The sequence below is a fragment of the Oncorhynchus clarkii genome, chromosome 23 (assembly GCF_045791955.1).
Source record: "Oncorhynchus clarkii lewisi isolate Uvic-CL-2024 chromosome 23, UVic_Ocla_1.0, whole genome shotgun sequence".
NCBI lineage: Eukaryota > Metazoa > Chordata > Actinopteri > Salmoniformes > Salmonidae > Oncorhynchus > Oncorhynchus clarkii.
Window position 1 is genome coordinate 48,828,276 of NC_092169.1, and position 20,641 is coordinate 48,848,916.

Here is a 20,641-nt window from a genome sequence, read left to right on the forward strand (position 1 = left end):
GTAGGTAGGTCAGTCAGTCGGTGAGAGGGAGGAAGGGAGTTGTTGGATGTATTTGATAAGAGATGGAGAGTGATGAGAGAAAACATCTGTACACTTTGTCTGAGTGTGTGGGTCTGTGTGGAGGGAGGGACGTGGCTGAGTGTGTGGGTCTGTGTGTAGGGAGGTAGGTGGCTAAGTGTGTGGGTCTGTGTGGAGGGAGGTAGGTGGCTAAGTCTGTGGGTCTGTGTGGAAGGAGGGAGGTGGCTAAGCATGTGGGTCTGTGTGGAGGGAGGTAGATGGCTAAGTGTGTGGAGGGAGGGATATGGCTAAGAATGGGGGTCTGTGTGGAAGGAGGGAGGTGGCTAAGCATGTGGGTCTGTGTGGAAGGAGGGAGGTGGCTAAGCATGTGGGTCTGTGTGGAGGGAGGTAGGTAGGAAAGTGTTTGAGAAGTGAGAGACAGAGAGTGATGAGAGCTAACAGCTGTACACGATGCAGGTGTTGCAGTAAAAACGCTAATTAAGGCCTCAGCAGGAAACCTGATTAAAATATACTGCTGATGATGGATGTGCCTCTCACTACCAATCTACAACCATCTAAATTCATTAGGCTCTCTCTCTCACACACACACACACACACACACACACACACACACACACACACACACACACACACACACACACACACACACACACACAGTCTTGCGCAGCTAACCTTGTAGGGACATACAATTCAGTCCAATTAAAAATCCTATTTTCCTTAACCTCTAACCCTAACCTTAACCCAAAAACCTAACATTAACCCTACATCTAACCATTGCTCCTAACCCTAACCCTAAAACTAACCCAAGCTCCTAACCCTAAAACTAACTCTAGCTCCTAACCCTGACCCTAAAAACAACCCTAGCCCCTAACCCTAAAACTAACCCTAGCTTCTAACCCTAACCCTAAAACTAACCCTAGACCCTAACACCAAAATCAACCCTAGCTCCTAACCCTAAAACTAACCCTAGCTCCTAACCCTAAAACCAACCCTAGCTTCTAACCTAACCCTAAAACTAACCCTAGCTCCTAACCCTAATCCTAAAGCTAACCCTAAAATCAACCCTAGCTCCTAACCCTACAATTAACCCTAGCTCCTAACCCTAACCCTAAAACCAATCCTAGCTCCTAACCCTAACCCTAAAACCAACCCTAGCTCCTAACCCTAACCCTAAAACTAACCCTAGCTCCTAAAACTCAAACCCTAAAACTAACCCTAACCGTAACCCTAACCCTTAACCCTAAACCCCATAGAAATAGCATTTGACCTTGTGGGGACCAATATTTGTGTTGTAGACACACACACACACACACACACACACACACACACACACACACACAGGAGCTCACAGGAGGACTAAAGAACGTGCGTCCCAAATTGCACCCTATTTCCTATGTAGTGCACTACTCTTTACCAGCGGCTAGGCTAAAGCTGAATCAGCAGTACTTCATTAAATACCAAGCTATAATGCCATTAAGAAGGGATAAAAGTCCACTAAACATTTGTTTTACCTTTATTTAACTAGGCAAGTCAGTTAAGAACAAATTCTTATTTTCAATGACGGCCCTAGGAACAGTGGGTTAACTACCTGTTCAGGGGCAGACCTTGTCAGCTCAGGGATTCGATCTAGAAACACTTTCGGTTACTAGTCCAACACTCTAACCACTAGGCTACCTGCCGTCCCAAACATTGATGACAAGCATCATCGTACTGCCCTGAATAAAATTGACCAAGTGAACAATTGTATTATGCTTTGTTGAGGTATCTGAAATGAAATACCAAGTATCGTAAGAGGATAATAGCAGACAGAGAGTTTTGTATGTTTTCTATAGTGTAAGAGCTGCGTCCTATATGGCACCCGGTCCCCTATAGTATGTATTACTTTTGAAAAGATCTCTATGCCATTTGGGATGATGCCACAGAGAGTAATCCAGTGTGTCATCTTTTATATAGTGTAAGGAGAATGAATGGTAGTGCCAGCATCTCAAATGGCACCCCATTCCCTTTAAAGTGCACTACTTTCTTACCAAAACTATGGGTTGGTCATAAGTACTAGACTATGTAGGGAATAGGGTGCCATTTGAGACACACAGTAGTGTAGATGGCTCCCCAAGTTGCACAGACTACAATAGCTTCCTATTATCTTCCTCCACCTCAGAGTTGTTTTTAGTGATTATACACCATTAGAAACAGGGAGAGTTGCCAAGACATGGTAGAAGAAGTGGTCATTATAAATGTGTTATAGTATTGACTTCATTTATAGCCAAGGGCTTTGAATACAGATTCTGACTTAATCTATAATACTTTTGTAAATAGAGATTATGACTTAATCTTTAAGGGTTTTGTAAATACAGATTCTGAATTAATCTGTAAGGATTTTGTGAATACAGATTCTGACTTAGTCTATAAGTTTTTTGTGAATACAGATTCTGACTTAATATATCAGTTTTTTGTGAATACAGATTCTGACTTAGTCTATAATTTTTTTTGTTAATACAGATTCTGACTCTTAATCTATGTTTTTGTGAATAAAGATTCTGATTTAGTCTATAAAATGTTTGTGAATACAGTTTGACTCTTAATCTATAAATTTTTTTGTGAATACAGATTCTGATTTAGTCTATACATTTTTTGTGAACACAGATTCTGACTTAATCTAAGGGTTTAGTGAACACAGATGCTGAATCTTAATCTATAATTTTTTTGTGAATACAGATTCTGACTCTTATTAATCTATACATTTTTTGTGAATACAGATTCTGACTCTTAATCTATAATTTTTTTGTGAATACAGATTCTGACTCTTAGTCTATAAGGTCTTTGTGAATACAGTAAATAACACTGTATCTCAACAAACAGAAAAGAGTGAACAACAGAACAGTTGTTTGGAAAATAAGTGTGGAGAAATTCTGTGACATAATCTTCATCTAATCTATATGACATGACACTGTTCCTGGCCCTTTAAAATGTTTCCTTTGGAGTGTAAACCCAATCAGTGTTACCCTTCTGGAGTATAAAGTCAATCAGTTTCACCATTCTGCAGTGTAAACCCAATCAGTGTCACCCTTCTGCAGTGTAAACCCAATCAGTGTCACCCTTCTGCAGTGTAAACCCAATCAGTGTCACCCTTCTGCAGTGTAAACCCAATCAGTGTCACCCTTCTGCAATGCAAACCCAATCAGTGTTACCCTTCTGCAGTGTAAACCCAATCAGTGTCACCCTTCTGCAGTGCAAACCGAATCAGTGTTACCCTTCTGCAGTGTAAACCCAATCAGTGTCACCCTTCTGCAGTGTAAACCCAATCAGTGTCACCCTTCTGCAGTGTAAACCCAATCAGTGTCACCCTTCTGCAGTGTAAACCCAATCAGTGTCACCCTTCTGCAGTGCAAACCCAATCAGTGTTACCCTTCTGCAGTGTAAACCCAATCAGTGTCACCCTTCTGCAGTGCAAACCGAATCAGTGTTACCCTTCTGCAGTGTAAACCCAATCAGTGTCACCCTTCTGCAGTGTAAACCCAATCAGTGTCACCCTCTGGAGTGCCAGCAACTGTGTTAACCCAATTATAAAGTGTGACTTTGTCTGTGAATGGTATAAATGTTATTATGATGAGCATTTCCCTCTCTCTTTCTCTCCCCGTTCACAATGTGAAGCTAAGGTTGTGTCGACAGCTAGGCTCATTAGGAGCTACGTCTTTAACAGTGTCCCGTAGGGGTGCAGAGAAATTCTCTCTCTCTCTCTCTCTCTCTCTGTTTTATGTCTAGCAGGGGATGTGTAGTTTAATGATGTTAAATAAAACAGGATTAAACCTACTGATTAACAGTCTGTTACTCTCCTCTCTCTCTCTCTCTCTCTCTCTCTCTCTCTCTCTCTCTCTCTCTCTCTCTCTCTCTCTCTCTCTCTCTCTCTCTCTCTCTCTCTCTCTCTCTCTCTCTCTCTCTCTCTCTCTCTCTCTCTCTCTCTCTCTCTCTCTCTCTCTCTCTCTCTCTCTCTCTCTCTCTCTCTCTCTCTCTCTCTCTCGTAAGGACCAAGTTGAAAAATAAAATACAAAATACTGCATATTTGATGTGTCTTAATGGTGGGACAACAATGCTGTTGTTCCCTTGTTATGCTTGGCATTCACCTGAAAACAGGCTCGGATCAGGTGGGAGCATGTTAGTAAGGAGCTTTGTTAATTTGTCTGTTTGTTTGTTGTATTTCTCAGTGAACAGCAGCAGTTTACCTATTTATCTGTTATTTTGGAGTGAAATCCACGGAGCAGAGCAGGGCAGCACATGACGATTAGACAAGTCAGTAGTTGTCTACAGAGCTTTCAGTAGTGACTGTACTGTAGTTGTCTCTACAGAGCTTCAGTAGTGGCTGTACTGTAGTGGTCTTTGTGGTCATTCAGTCGTGACTATACCGTAGTTGTCTCTGTGGTCCTTCAGTAGTGACTACAGTAGTTGTCTCTACAGAGCTTCATTAGTGAAAGGTTGTCTCTTCAGAGCTTCCGTAGCGACTGTATTGTAGTTGTCTCTGTGGTCCTTCAATAGTGACTGTATTGTAGTTGTCTCTACGGTGCTTCCGTAGTGACTGTATTGTAGTTGTCTCTGTGGTCCTTCAATAGTGACTGTATTGTAGTTGTCTCTACGGTGCTTCAGCAGTGACTGTATAGTAGTTGTCTCTGTGGTCCTTCAATAGTGACTGTATTGTAGTTGTCTCTGTGGTCCTTCAATAGTGACTGTATTGTAGTTGTCTCTACGGTGCTTCAGCAGTGACTGTACTGTAGTTATCTCTATGGTTCTCCAGCACCATTATACTGTCTAATATAATATATGCCTTACGGATGTTGCTCTAATTCAAAGTGACATACAGTCATGCTTACATACAATTTACGTGTGGGTAGTCCCGGGAATCGAACCCACTATCCTGACATTGCATGCTCTACCAATTGATCTACAGAAGACCACTACAGGACAGTACAGATGTAGGATCTTAATGGATATTTTTTGGAAGGGTTGATACATTTATCATTAGGGAAAATCAATTCTAACATTTTAAAGTGGAAATTACAAACCGTAGAAGCCTTTTTAAATGTTGAATACAGTACTGCTGTACAGGGAAAGTTTCAGCAAGAAAAGAGTGATCAAATAAAGATCCTACAGTACATCTGTACATAGACTTCTATCTGAACAGTCTGAAGCCTACGGTGAGACAATCCGAAACCGGTATAACAATACAACTCTACACAACTAACTGAACTGGATACAGTTCTAATATTTTGCATCTTGATATTTCATCTTATCTCTTTGAGAAACACTTTTAATAACAGCTTGTTAAAAGCTTAGGTCATTCAGAAATCTGTAACGGAGCCAAGTGCAATTTTCAAGCCATGTTTAAAGTTACACCATGAAAATAGATTAAACCTATTGGTGGGAGAAAGAAAACCAACTTGACATTCTCTTGGCAGTGGTGTGTGTGGAGGGAGGTAGGTAGGGAGGGAGGGAATGATATCTCTAAAGAGGAGCTGATTGAGAGTGAAAAGAGAGAGTGAGAGAGAGAGAGAGGGAGAGAGAGAGAGAGAGAGATGGAGAGAGAGAGAAGAGAGGGTCTGCAGAATACAAAGAGAGAGGATTTAGTAACGCTGGAGCCAGGAGAGGAGAGGATTTAGTAATGCTGGAGCCAGGAGAGGAGAGGCTTTAGTAACGCTGTAGCCAAGAGAGGAGAGGATTTATTAATGCTGGAGCCAAGAGAGGAGAGGCTTTAGTAATGCTGGAGCCAAGAGAGGAGAAGCTTTAGTAACGCTGGAGCCAGGAAAGGAGAGGATTTAGTAACGCTGGAGCCAGGAAAGGAGAGGATTTAGTAACGCTGGAGCCAGGAGAGGGGAGCTTTAGTAATGCTGGAGCCAGGAGAGGAGAAGCTTTAGTAATGCTGGAGCCAAGAGAGGAGAGGCTTTAGTAATGCTGGAGCCAGGAGAGGAGAAGCTTTAGTAACGCTGGAGCCAGGAGATGAGAGGATTTAGTAACGCTGGAGCCAGGAAAGGAGAGGATTTAGTAACGCTGGAGCCAAGAGAGGAGAGGATTTAGTAACGCTGGAGCCAGGAAATGAGAGGATTTAGTAATGCTGGAGCCAGGAGAGGAGAAGCTTTAGTAACGCTGGAGCCAGGAGAGGAGAGGATTTAGTAACGCTGGAGCCAGGAAAGGAGAGGATTTAGTAACGCTGGAGCCAGGAGAGGAGACGCTTTAGTAACGCTGGAGCCAGGAAAGGAGAGGATTTAGTAACGCTGGAGCCAGGAGAGGAGAGGATTTAGTAACGATGGAGCCAGGAGAGGAGATTATTTACTAACGATGGAGCCAGGAAAGGAGAGGATTTAGTAACGATGGAGCCAGGAGAGGAGAGCTTTAGTAATGCTGGAGCCAGGAGAGGAGAAGCTTTAGTAATGCTGGAGCCAAGAGAGGAGAGGCTTTAGTAATGCTGGAGCCAGGAAAGGAGAAGCTTTAGTAACGCTGGAGCCAGGAAAGGAGAGGATTTAGTAACGCTGGAGCCAGGAAAGGAGAGGATTTAGTAACGCTGGAGCCAGGAAAGGAGAGGATTTAGTAACGCTGGAGCCAGGAAAGGAGAGGATTTAGTAACGCTGGAGCCAGGAGAGGAGAGGATTTAGTAATGCTGGAGCCAGGAGAGGAGAGGATTTAGTAACGCTGGAGCCAGGAAAGGAGAGGATTTAGTAACGCTGGAGCCAGGAGAGGAGAAGCTTTAGTAATGCTGGAGCCAAGAGAGGAGAGGCTGTGCCAATAAAGGGCAATTGATCCTCTGAGTCAACACATAGGGTCCAAGGATCTTTGGGCAGGCCTATATCATCCCTTCTCCCCCTCTCTCTCCCTTCCCTCCCTCTCTTTCACTCTCTCTCATGCTCTTGTACTCTCTCTTGCTTTCTACCTCTCTCTCTTTCTCTCTTTCCCTCCCGCTCTCTTACAGTCACAGGAGAAAGGTACTGCACTAATTTCTTATCAGACTGGAGCCATGACGTCTGTCTAGGCTATTACTGCACTGGTGTTTGGCATGAAAACATAACAGTACAGCAGCAGCTAAGACTGGTGTTGGTCAAATCAAAATGTAATCAAATCAAAATGTATTGGTCACATACACATGGTTAGCAGATGTTAATGCGAGTGTAGTGAAATGCTTGTGATTCTAGTTCCGACCCTGCAGTAAAATCTATCAAGTAATCTAACAATTTCACAACAACTACCTTATACACACAAGTGTTAAGGAATTAATAAGAATATGTATGTATAAATATATGGATGAGCGAATGCCAAACAGCATTTGCAAGATGCAGTAGATGTTATAGAGTACAGTATATACATATGAGATGAGTAATGTAGGGTATGTAAACATTGTATAAAGGGGCATTGTTTAAAGTGACTATTTTTAATTATTAAAACGGCTAGAGATTTAAGTCAGTATGTTGGCAGCAGCCACTCAATGTTAGTGATGGCTGTTTAACAGTCTGATGGCCTTGAGATAGAAGCTGTTTTTCAGTCTCTCGGTCCCTGCTTTGATGCACCTGTACTGACCTCGTCTTCTGGATGATAGCGGGGTGAACAGGCAGTGGCTCGGGTGGTTCTTGTCCTTGATGATCTTTTTGGCCTTCCTGTCACAACGGGTGGTGTAGGTGTCCTGGAGGGCAGGTAGTTTGCCCCCGGTGATGCGTTGTGCAGACCTCACTATCCTCTGGAGAGCCTTACGGTTGAGGGCGGAGCAGTTGCTGTACCAGACTGTTATGCAACCCGACAGGATGCTCTCGATTGTGCATCTGTAAAAGGTAGTGAGTGTTTTTGATGATAAGCCAAATTTCTTCGGCCTCCTGAGGTTGAAGAGGCGCTGTTGCGCCTTCTTCACCACACTGTCTGTGTGGGTGGACCATTTCAGTTTGTCTGTGATGTGTGCGCCCGGGAACTTAAAACTTTCCACCTTCTCCACTACTGTCCCGTCGATGTGGATAGGGGGCTGCTCCCTCTGCTGTTTTCTGAAGTCCACGATCATCTCCTTTGTTTTGTTGACATTGAGTGTGAGGTTATTTTCCAGACACCACACTCCGAGGGCCCTCACCTCCTCCCTGTAGGCCGCCTCGTCGGAGTTGGTAATCAAGCATACCACCGTAGTGTCTGCAAACTTGATGATAGAGTTAGAGGTGTGCATGGCCATGCAGTTATGGATGAACAGGGAGTACAGGAGAGGGCTGAGAATGCACCCTTGTGGGGCCCCAGTGTTGAGGGGCCCCATTGTTGAGGATCAGCGGGGTGGAGATGTTGTTTTCTACCCTTACAACATGGGGGCGGCCCGTCAGAAAGTCCAGGACCTAGTTGCACAGGGCGGCGTCAAGACCCAGGGTCTCAAGCTTAATGACGAGTTTAGAGGGTACTATGGTGTTAAATGCTGAGCTGTAGTCGATGAACAGCATTCTTATATAGGTATTCCTCTTGTCTAGATGGGTTAGGGCAGTGTGATTGCAATTGCGTTGTATGTGGACCTATTGGGGTGGTAAGCAAATTGGAGTGGGTCGAGGGTATCATGTAGGGTGGAGGTGATATGATCCTTGACTAGTCTCTCAAAGCACTTCATGATGACGGAAGTGAGTGCCACGGGGCGATAGTTGTTTGGCTCTGTTAACTTAGCTTTCTTCGGGAACAGGAACAATTGTGGCCCTCTTGAAGCATGTGAGAACAGTGTCACTACGCCACAGGAACATGTCATCAATAAGAGTTGCCAAGGCAACTTGCTGCTGCTTGACCATATGTCATATGTCATCTTCCTGCAACCATTGCCTACAGAACAGGGTTTTGCCTAGAAAAGATACAGCTTCTGTCAAAGTTGCAGTAGATTAGGTTAATGTTAGCAAAAGGGTTAGGGTTAGCTACTTTTGATGTCAATTTGACTAAACTGTATCCCATCTAGTCTCTCTTCCTCTGGGACACTTCATAGTAACTATATGTAGCACTCATCACTGCCAACTGCTAGCACTCCAGCCTTGATCCCAGCCTAGAAAAACACAGAAGAGGATTTTTGTTTTTCTCTAGTGTGCCCCCCTGTGGTGTGGTGGACTGACAGGAGTAGCTGTGCAGCCCAAACTTTACCCTATTCCATAGGGAATAGGGTGCCATTGGGGACACACACTAGCAGACTGCAAGGAGGGCACCACCAACCAGATGGCAGTGTTTACACCATGTGAGAATCCCAAATGGCACCCTATTCCCTACATAGAGCCTTAGTTTTGACCAGAACTCTATGGCAATAGCATGCCATTTGAGACGCGGATCCATGTATCATCTCAGAAGCACCCCTCTAACGAAGACACGCATGCCCCTAATGAGATAGAACCCCCTAACGAGCTCTAGCCCCTAACGAGCTCTAGCCCTAACGAGGAAGAGATGGAGCATGGACATGTGGTCTGCACCCTGCTCATTAAGACTCTGTTGCATGAGAACTTTTCTGTTAGGTTTCGTGAGGATGACACCCTTGGCTGGGGTGAGGAGAAGAAAAGGAGAAATGTAGGACACTACAGGAGGAAGAGAAGGGGAAAAGCTAATGAAAAGAGAGAGAGAGAGAGGGAAGAGAATGGGAGGTGATGTCACGTCTCGAGATAAAACTGTATTTCTTGGTGGCTGCTGATGTCACGTCTCGAGATAAAACTGTATTCCTTGGTGGCTGCTGATGAGAAAATATGTTTGGGGTCAGCATCCCATTAAGCAGCCAATGTAATATTAAGCAGAAAATAACGTAGAATGGGAAAATTGAAACAACTCCCTTTATCAGCATGGTCCAGGATGGATGAATATCTTCAACATGTATAATATTATTGCGAAGCGTCTTTGGAAACTACAGAGAACTGTCAGATCTTGAATTGACAGATCCTGATATTACAGAAACGGCACTGTGTCTATCATTTGATTGTAAAGCATATATACAGTGCCTTGCGAAAGTATTCGGCCCCCTTGAACTTTGCGACCTTTTGCCACATTTCAGGCTTCAAACATAAAGATATAAAACTGTATTTTTTTGTGAAGAATCAACAACAAGTGGGACACAATCATGAAGTGGAACGACATTGATTGGATATTTCAAACTTTTTTAACAAATCAAAAACTGAAATATTGGGCGTGCAAAATTATTCAGCCCCTTTATTTTCAGTGCAGCAAACTCTCTCCAGAAGTTCAGTGAGGATCTCTGAATGATCCAATGTTGACCTAAATGACTAATGATGATAAATACAATCCGCCTGTGTGTAATCAAGTCTCCGTATAAATGCTTCTGCACTGTGATAGTCTCAGAGGTCCGTTAAAAGAGCAGAGAGCATCATGAAGAACAAGGAACACACCAGGCAGGTCCGATATACTGTTGTGAAGAAGTTTAAAGCCGGATTTGGATACAAAAAGATTTCCCAAGCTTTAAACATCCCAAGGAGCACTGTGCAAGCGATAATATTGAAATGGAAGGAGTATCAGACCACTGCAAATCTACCAAGACCTGGCCGTCCCTCTAAACTTTCAGCTCATACAAGGAGAAGACTGATCAGAGATGCAGCCAAGAGGCCCATGATCACTCTGGATGAACTGCAGAGATCTACAGCTGAGGTGGGAGACTCTGTCCATAGGACAACAATCAGTCGTATATTGCACAAATCTGGCCTTTATGGAAAAGTGGCAAGAAGAAAGCCATTTCTTAAAGATATCCATAAAAAGTGTTGTTTAAAGTTTGCCACAAGCCACCTGGGAGACACACCAAACATGTGGAAGAAGGTGCTCTGGTCAGATGAAACCAAAATTGAACTTTTTGGCAACAATGCAAAACGTTATGTTTGGCATAAAAGCAACACAGCTGAACACACCATCCCCACTGTCAAACATGGTGGTGGCAGCATCATGGTTTGGGCCTGCTTTTCTTCAGCAGGGACAGGGAAGATGGTTCAAATTGATGGGAAGATGGATGGAGCCAAATACAGGACCATTCTGGAAGAAAACCTGATGGAGTCTGCAAAAGACCTGAGACTGGGACGGAGATTTGTCTTCCAACAAGACAATGATCCAAAACATAAAGCAAAATCTACAATGGTATGGTTAAAAAATAAACATATCCAGGTGTTAGAATGGCCAAGTCAAAGTCCAGACCTGAATCCAATCGAGAATCTGTGGAAAGAACTGAAAACTGCTGTTCACAAATGCTCTCCATCCAACCTCACTGAGCTCGAGCTGTTTTGCAAGGAGGAATGGGAAAAAATGTCAGTCTCTCGATGTGCAAAACTGATAGAGACATACCCCAAGCGACTTACAGCTGTAATCGCAGCAAAAGGTGGCGCTACAAAGTATTAACTTAAGGGGGCTGAATAATTTTGCACGCCCAATTTTTCAGTTTTTGATTTGTTAAAAAAGTTTGAAATATCCAATAAATGTCGTTCCACTTCATGATTGTGTCCCACTTGTTGTTGATTCTTCACAAAAAAATACATATCTTTATGTTTGAAGCCTGAAATGTGGCAAAAGGTCGCAAAGTTCAAGGGGGCCGAATACTTTCGCAAGGCACTGTATATAGCATGTGTGTTCACCAAAATATGTTGTAACCGATTTAGAACTTTTGCTTTAGTGGTCCAGAGGGGTGTGGTCTGGGGGGGCATCATCCCCCCGTCCGTAAATTGGAGAATTTATAATTTTTCAAACAACTGAAACAGCTTTTTTCCCTGCAATCTACAGCTATAATCATTGTGCTTAACTTTATGTAAAAAAATATGTATATTTGTCCACATATCTAAGCATCCCTCTTGAGCATTCTGTATCATTCTGACTGTTTTTTTTAAGAAGTGAAAAATGCTTATCTGCTAAGCTCTGGGTAAAAGATTTAAAGGAATGTGAGACTTATTCAGTACATTATTCAGTACATTATTTCTTACTTTTTGAACGTCTACCAACCAGGCATGCCAGGTAAGATAGTTAGACAAGTTAGTTACTCTAACTTGATTGATAGACTGAAACGGCTTCTTGATAGCTAGTTATGAGGTTGGGAGACAGGTTCCCTATCTGACACAACTACAAATAGGGCTATCTTCTGTAAACCACCCCTACCTTCTCACAACACAACTGATGGCTCAAACACATTAAGAAGAAAGTACATTCCACAAAGTACATTCTTGCGCGTTCACAGTGAGGTACTGTACACTCCACTCCCTGTACCCTGAGAGCACTGTGCAGTGTGTGGTGTGATGCCCACTCCCTGTACCCTGAGAGCACTGTGCAGTGTGTGGTGTGATGCCCACTTCCTGTACCCTGAGAGCACTGTGCAGGTTGTGGTGTGAGGCCCACTCCCTGTACCCTGAGAGCACTGTGCAGTGTGTGGTGTTATGTCCACTCCCTGTACCCTGAGAGCACTGTGCAGGTTGTGGTGTGATGCCCACTCCCTGTACCCTGAGAGTACTGTGCAGTGTGTGGTGTGATGCCCACTCCCTGTACCCTGAGAGCACTGTGCAGTGTGTGGTGTGATGCCCACTCCCTGTACCCAGAGAGCACTGTGCAGTGTGTGGTGTGATGCCCACTCCCTGTACCCTGAGAGCACTGTGCAGGTTGTGGTGTGATGCCCACTCCCTGTACCCTGAGAGCACTGTGCAGTGTGTGGTGTGATGCCCACTCCCTCTACCCTGAGAGCACTGTGCAGTGTGTGGGTGTTTACCTCTTTTAGACAACCCATAAAGTTGTTGCTAACAGGTGATCCAGGCAGGTCAGCCGTGCTAGGACTCCCGCCAACATAGAAAAAGTCGTCGGAGCCTAGCATGGTGTAGTCTTCTTGAGTATACCCTGTGGTGGTCAGTATCCCATCCACGGATATAGTTACCTAGACAACAAAGCACAGGGAAAGGACACGCTATACTCTGATAGCCTATCAGAGCTCTCAGTCCAGTGGCTTTTTGCCACATAATTGTTCTTCTATAGATGTTTGGTAAAGATTGTAGAAACCCATTTTCATGTCTGTTTTTTTATTTTCTTGTTTTTGGTTTATTCTGTCCAGTTTAGGATTAGTAGTTTGAGAAGTAGATGGCTAGCCCTCCAAGGGAATGATAAAGTGAGTTAGCTAGGGAGTTATTTAGTTGCCCAAGACTAAGTGTGTTAGTAAGTTAGCCCCTACTGCAACTCAAAGTAATTTCAGCAGACACAAAAATGGTGTTAGTAGAATGTTATCTAGGTTAGTTTTGCTAAGTTTACATATTAGTAATAGTTCATCAGCAGTTTGTTTTCAGAAAAAAAACTATAGCGTGCAAGTGGGTTACATATAGAAAGTAACAAGCAAGTAGAAGCCACAACCACATGTTTAGCGTTTGGTTAATGACATAACAGAAATTATTTTTTTCAGAAATACAAAAGTAAGGCGTTTTAGTATTTTCTTTTTGCATGCAAACACACAAAATAAACATTTCCCAAGATAGTGTTTGCTAATCGATTTAATCTGACACTTTGCGCTCGTGTCGGATGCATGCAGAAGCAGATGATGAAAAATCACCAGCAAGGACCAGAAGAAAAAGCACCAATGAAAACGACAGCTGCCCTGGACGAATAGTGGGTAGTATGAGCATGTGCAGCGTACAGAGCAGCATTCAGAGTGCATGCCATGCAGAGTGAATGGTAAATAGATCACTGGCTGAGCCAATGAGCATCCGGCCAGCCAGGCAGGAGACAGACATTGGTCCTCCTTTGATAACCACTGCTTGATGCAAAAGGCTTGAAACGATGCTCCTAAAAATGTGATTGGACAGGATACAGGAAGTGAAAATAACAGGAAGTGGTGAAATCCAACCAACGGATGAAAATAGTGTCAAAATAAAAAGTAGGTCAAAAGGTAAGCAGAAAGAGTACCAACCGCAGTTCCCCTTTTTTTGTTAATGACGTCTACAGTAAGAAAAGATAGAAAAGAAACACACGGCAAACCCAAACTAAGAAACAATTAGAATGATATCTACCGAACAATGGAGTTTGTTTACCATAGCGTGTCCAATGCCTGAGTGCTTTGTGGAGAGGGGGGAGAAAGGAAATGAAAAACTGTCAACAGAATAACGATAGTTACTCAAAAAAGAGAAGATGGTTAACTACCAAAAGTTAGCACATTGTTGTTGTTGTAAATAAACGTTAAAAAAATATATTGGTTAGTAGTATGACACATTCCATGAATGACATGTTAGTTGTTGTTTTTCAAAGCATGTTAGTAACATAGAGTAAAAAAGGGCAAAATAAGTTATTTTTACAAGAAAAAACAAACAGACTAAGGAAGACTAGTGAATATGCTCCCACAGTGGAAGTGAGCTAGCTCGTATTGGATCGCTCGATGACTCCCTATGGTCTACATGGGACATGTAGACTGGACTGCCCTGGGTAGGCATCAGCAACCCCACACCCCTCTGACATGGTATAACTGACAGAAAACAAATGGTTAATAAGAGAGAATGCCTAAAGCACATCAGTCGACCCTCTTTAACGAAAGTCCTTCAGATTGTTATTCTTTATCTTTGGATGCTTTGGGTTAATTATATAATCATTTTCATTGGACTATTTTCAGGATTTTCAGGTTTTGGACCACGATTCCAACCAATCCCTGTCGGTGGTCAGGATCTCATCTTACAGTGCTGTACCTCCATTTTGGTCTTATTGATGGACTTTAGGATCACTTTACTGCAATGAGACAAAGCAAAGAAGACCCTGACACAAAATGAGAAGGATAATGGAGATTGGATTCCCCTGTTGAGCATGCACTTTCATTATACATTCTTAATGTTTTGACAAATCAATTCAAATTTAACATTACTCAAATTATCTATATAATTTTTTTAAACCTCTGTCGGTGTGGTGTTTTAAAAGAAACAATCCACTACCAGGTGAGCAGGAACACATCTAGAGAGCTAGTGTGTTGGTAGGATGCTGTGAGCAGGAACACATCTAGAGAGCTGGTGTGTTGGTAGGATGCTGTGAGCAGGAACACATCTAGAAAGCTAGTGTGTTGGTAGAATGCTGTCAGCAGGAACACATCTAGAAAGCTAGTGTGTTGGTAGGATGCTGTGAGCAGGAACACATCTAGAAAGCTAGTGTGTTGTTAGGATGCTGTGAGCAGGAACACATCTAGAGAGCTGGTGTGTTGGTAGGATGCTGTGAGCAGGAACACATCTGGAGAGCTAGTGTGTTGGTAGGATGCTGTGAGCAGGAACACATCTAGAAAGCTAGTGTGTTGGTAGGATGCTGTGAGCAGGAACACATCTAGAGAGCTAGTGTGTTGGTAGGATGCTGTGAGCAGGAACACATCTAGAGAGCTGGTGTGTTGGTAGGATGCTGTGAGCAGGAACACATCTAGAGAGCCAGTGTGTTGGTAGGATGTTGTGAGCAGGAACACATCTAGAGAGCCAGTGTATTGGTAGGATGCTGTGAGCAGGAACACATCTAGAAAGCTAGTGTGTTGGTAGGATGCTGTGAGCAGGAACACATCTAGAGAGCTAGTGTGTTGGTAGGATGCTGTGAGCAGGAACACATATAGAAAGCTATTGTGTTGGTAGGATGCTGTGAGCAGGAACACATCTAGAAAGCTAGTGTGTTGTTAGGATGCTGTGAGCAGGAACACATCTAGAGAGCTGGTGTGTTGGTAGGATGCTGTGAGCAGGAACACATCTAGAGAGCTAGTGTGTTGGTAGGATGCTGTGAGCAGGAACACATCTAGAAAGCTAGTGTGTTGGTAGGATGCTGTGAGCAGGAACACATCTAGAGAGCTAGTGTGTTGGTAGGATGTTGTGAGCAGGAACACATCTAGAAAGCTAGTGTGTTGGTAGGATGCTGTGAGCAGGAACACATCTAGAGAGCCGGTGTGTTGGTAAGATGCTGTGAGCAGGAACACATCTAGAGAGCTGGTGTGTTGGTAAGATGCTGTACAAGTGAAAGGAAAGCCATTGTATTCTGTACTTCCACCAATATGGCATAAAGAAAACTGTGTCGCTTGTAAACTGTGTTGCTTATATGTTTCTTAATTCAGTGGTTTACTTTTTTTGGGGTGTAACTGTAGCAATCTTTCCAAGCTGTATTCTAACATAAAAACCCATATTCGCGTGCTTTGTATTTTCAGTACAAATAGCATGTGTTAAGCAGCCAAAGACCCAGAGATCACCAAGGAGAAGGCTGATCCTCTAATAGTCAATAGAGGCTGTTCATTGTGGCCACAACTATAGAGGGAAAATAAATGGATGACTCAGAGATCAGCTTCTCTGAACAAAGTGACATGGTCTTTCCACTATTGATGCCTCTGATATTCCATGGTCTGTCCTCAATCGATGCCTACCATTGGTCTATATGTGTCCCTCCTCAAATGCAGTACCACCTTCCTCATATCTTATTACAGATCAAATCAAATTGAATCAAATGTAGCTCATCTAAACTAGTTTAATACTAAGTCTCCATGGCAGTCCCCCTCTGTACTGTTACCTGACGTAGATTCCTTGTAACTTTGACATCATGCCAATCATTGTCATTGAATTTCCCATTGACCGGTTCCACCAGAGCTTCAAAGGCTCCAGATCCCAAATTAATGACCAGCGATACAGCTCCGTTTTTCAGGGCCAGGTTGACATAGTCTGCAGACTTCCCCGTGTGAAGCATCAGACCGTTCCTCTGTAACGTCTTGAAGGACAGGGTGATCTCGTCGCTGCTGCTCTGGATCGGGTTCAAGGACAAGTCGTAGCAGAAGAACTCAGATCCCTTGAAGGTCGCCACGTAGTCTTCTTTTCCTGTAAGATGACAAAGAGAGGGAGAGAGATAGAGGCATTGAGTTTTACATCAGAAGTGAGGGAAGAGGAACAACTCCTACATTTCCTGTAGCTCGGCTGCTTAGCTATCCACCTTAGAGGTTGCTGCCTGATGTACATGGAATCACTGGTCACTTTAATAATGTTTATATACTGTTTTACTCATGTCATACAGTATATATATTCATACTCCGGACTCTGACATTGCTCGTCCTAATATTTAGTATATATTTCTTAATTCCATTATTTTGCTTTTCGATATGCGTGTATTGTTGTGAATTGTTCGATAATACTGCAATGTTGGAGCTAGGAACACAAGCATTTCGCTACACCCGCAATAATATCTGATAAATATGTGTATGTGACCAAATCAAATCAAATGTATTTATATAGCCTTCGTACATCAGCTGATATCTCAAAGTGCTGTACAGAAACCCAGCCTAAAACCCTAAACAGCAAGCAATGCAGGTGTAGAAGCACGGTGGCTAGGAAAAACTCCCTAGAAAGGCCAAAACCTAGGAAGAAACCTAGAGAGGAACCAGGCTATGTGGGGTGGCCAGTCCTCTTCTGGCTGTGCCGGGTGGAGATTATAACAGAACATAGCCAAGATGTTCAAGTGTTCATAAATGACCAGCATGGTCCAATAATAATAAGGCAGAACAGTTGAAACTGGAGCAGCAGCACGGCCAGGTGGACTGGGGACAGCAAGGAGTCATCATATCAGGTGACCAATAACATTTGATTTGATGTAGCTGTACAGAATATAAAGGAATGTTTCAAAAAGGTTAGGCTACATCACTTGGCATTCACAACAAATCGACAAATAAAGACTGTTCTGTTAATTAAGGGCTGGCTCTGTACAGTATTTACCGGTGTACCTATATATTGGTCCTCCAATTTACTGCATTACTGATACTGACTGTAGCCTACCACATAGGGGGGTTGCATAAAAACCTTATGACCTGCTACTCACGGTGCCCCAGAAAGCAACAGGAAGCCTTCTCTCAAGTTCTTACCTGTCTCTCAGTTAGTGTGGACCAGGTAATGTGTACCAGGTAGTGTACCAGATAGTGTGGACCAGTTAGTTTACCAGGTAGTGTGGAACAGGTAGTGTGGACCAGGTACCATGGACCAGGTTGTGTGGACCAGGTAGTGTACCAGGTAGTGTGGACCAGGTAGTTTACCAAGAAGTGTGGACCAGGCCATGTACCAGGTAGTGTGGACCAGGTACCATGGACCAGGTAATGTACCAGGTAGTGTACCAGGAAGTGTACCAGCTCATGTGGACCAGGTAGTGTACCAGGTAGTGTGAACCAGGTCATGTGTACCAGGTAGCGTACCAGGTAGTGTGGACCAGTAAGTTTACCAGGTAGTGTACCAGGTAGTGTGGACCAGGTAGTGTACCAGGTAGTGTACCAGGTAGTGTGGACCAGGTAGTGTGGACCAGGTCACGCGTACCAGGTAGTACACCAGGTAGTGTGGACCAGGTAGTGTGTCAGGAAGTGTACCAGCGCATGTAGACCAGGTAGTGTACCAGGTAGTGTGGACCAGGTCATGTGTACCAGGCAGTGTGGACCAGGTAGTTTACCAAGTAGTGTGGACCAGGTAGTGTGGACCAGGTAGTGTGGACCAGGTAATGTGGACCTGGTGGTGGACCAACTTCAAGTTCACTGTATATTTGCCTTGTTTAGGATTTTGCTGGAAATTCCTCAAAGTCACACATGCCTAAACCAATCAGAAGGTAGCGACTCTGTCACCAGAACTTCTGGTTTGGTTTATGCTTCACACTTTGAAGATGAAACCCTTCTACTGTTACATCATAATACAATACATGTATGCACCATTGCTGTTCAAATGAAAACCTCCAAAACCCATAATTCCATTGGCCAAAAAAAGCCTGGATTGTTTACATAACAGTGACTTGCGAAAGTATTCACCCCCCTCGTCATTTTTCCTATTTTGTTGCCTTACAAATGGAATTAAAATAGATTTGGGGGGGATTTGTATCATTTGATTTACACAACATGCCTAACACGTTGAAGATGCACATGTTTTATTGTGAAACAAACAAGAAATAACACAGAAAAACTAAAAACATCAGCGTGCATAACTATTCACCCCCCCAAAGTCAATACTTTGTAGAGCCACTTTTCACAGCAATTACAGCTGCAAGTCTCTTGGGGTATGTCTCTATTTGCTTGGAAAATCTAGCCACTGGAATTGTTGCCCATTCTTCAAGGTAAAACTGCTCCAGCTTCTTCAAGTTGGATGGGTTCCTCTGGTGTAGAGCAATCTTTAAGTCATACCACAGATTCTCAATTGGATTGAGGTCCTGGGCTTTGACTAGGCCATTCCAACACATTGAAATGTTTCCCCTTAAACCACTGAAGTGTTGCTTTAGCAGTATAATTAGGGTCATTGTCTTGCTGAAAGGTGAATCTCCGTCCCAGTCTAAAATCTCTGGAAGACTGAAACAGGTTTCCCTCATGAATTTACCTGTATTTAGCTACATCCATCATTCCTTCAATTCTGACCAGTTTCTCAGTCCCTGCTGATGAAAAACATCCCCACAGCATGATGCTGCCACCACCGTGCTTCACTGTGAGGATGGTGTTCCCGGAGTGATGTTAGGTGTTAGGTTTGCGCCAAACATAGCGTTTTCCTTGATGGCCAAAAAGCTACATTTTAGTCTAATCTGAGCAGAGTACCTTCTTCCATATGTTTGGAGAGTCACATGCATGCCTTTTGGCGAACACCAAACGTGTTTACTTATTTTTCCATAAAGCCTAGCTCTGTGGCGTGTTTGGCTTCAAGTGGTCTATGGACAGATACTCCAATCTCCGCTGTGGAGCTTTGCAGCACCTTCAGGGTTATCTTTGGTCTCTTTGTTGCCTCTCTGATTAATGCCCTCCTTGCCTGGTCCATGAGTTTTGGTGGGCGGCCCTCTTTTGGCAGGTTTGTTGTGGTACCATATTCTTAAAAAATATATATCATGAATTTAATGGTGCTCCATGGGATGTTCAAAGTTTTGAATATTTTTTTATAACCCAACCCTGATCAGTACTTCTCCACAACTTTGTCCCTGACCTGTTTGGAGAGCTCCTTGGTCTTCATGGTGCCGCTTGCTTGGTGGGTCCCCTTGCTTAGTGGTGTTGCAGACTCTGGGGCCTTTCAGAAAAGGAGTACTGTATATATACTGATATCATGTGACACTTAAATTGGACACAGGTGGACTTTATTTAACTAAGTATGTAATTTGTTGCACCAGATCTTATTTAGGGGCTCCATAGCAAAGGGGTGAATACATATGCACTCATCATTTTTCAATTGTTTAATAATTTTTTTAAAACAAGTCATTTTTTTCATTTCACTTCACCAATTTGGACTATTTTGTGTATGTCCATTACATGAAATCCAAATAATAATCTATTTAAATTACAGGTTTAATGCAGCAAAGTAGAAAAAGTGCCAAGGGGGATGAATAATTTTGCAAGGCACTGTAGCTGGCTCTGTTGTGTTTGTGAATGGAGAGGCAGTAATTGTATAATGGAGGAGTCAGTTTTCAGAGTATTACGTTGCATTTTCTCAGTGCATGCAGAGACAGAGAGATAGAGAGATAGAGTCTAATTACAAGTATTACAAAATGGGATGGGAGAGCGAGAAGAGGAGGGAGGAAAGGGGAAAAAATGAGAGAAAAAGAGAGGGGTGGAGAGAGAAAGAGAGGGGTGGAGAGAGAAAGAGAGAGGGGTGGAGAGAAAGAGAGAGAAAGAGAGAGAAAGAGAGAGAACTAGAGAAAGAGAGAGAGAGAGTTCTATTCTGTGTCGGATTCACCA

At 43.3% G+C, this 20,641-nt stretch overlaps 1 protein-coding gene across 12 annotated transcripts in view; it reads right to left on the reverse strand.

The window, feature by feature from the left end:
- Positions 1-20,641, reverse strand: part of LOC139381237 (neurexin-1a-like) — a 749,117-nt gene that overhangs the window by 502,771 nt on the left and 225,705 nt on the right. For 7 of the 12 annotated variants that reach the window (XM_071124703.1, XM_071124701.1, XM_071124707.1 and 4 more), the window contains 3 exons: positions 16,489-16,790; positions 14,016-14,039; positions 12,713-12,874 (listed from right to left, as the gene is read on the reverse strand). In XM_071124703.1, coding sequence (XP_070980804.1) covers positions 12,713-12,874; positions 14,016-14,039; positions 16,489-16,790 — 488 coding nt within the window. Of the gene's footprint in view, positions 1-12,712; positions 12,875-13,994; positions 14,040-16,488; positions 16,791-20,641 lie in introns of all 12 variants that reach the window. The other 5 variants (XM_071124710.1, XM_071124708.1, XM_071124712.1 and 2 more) reach the window with 2 other exon arrangements.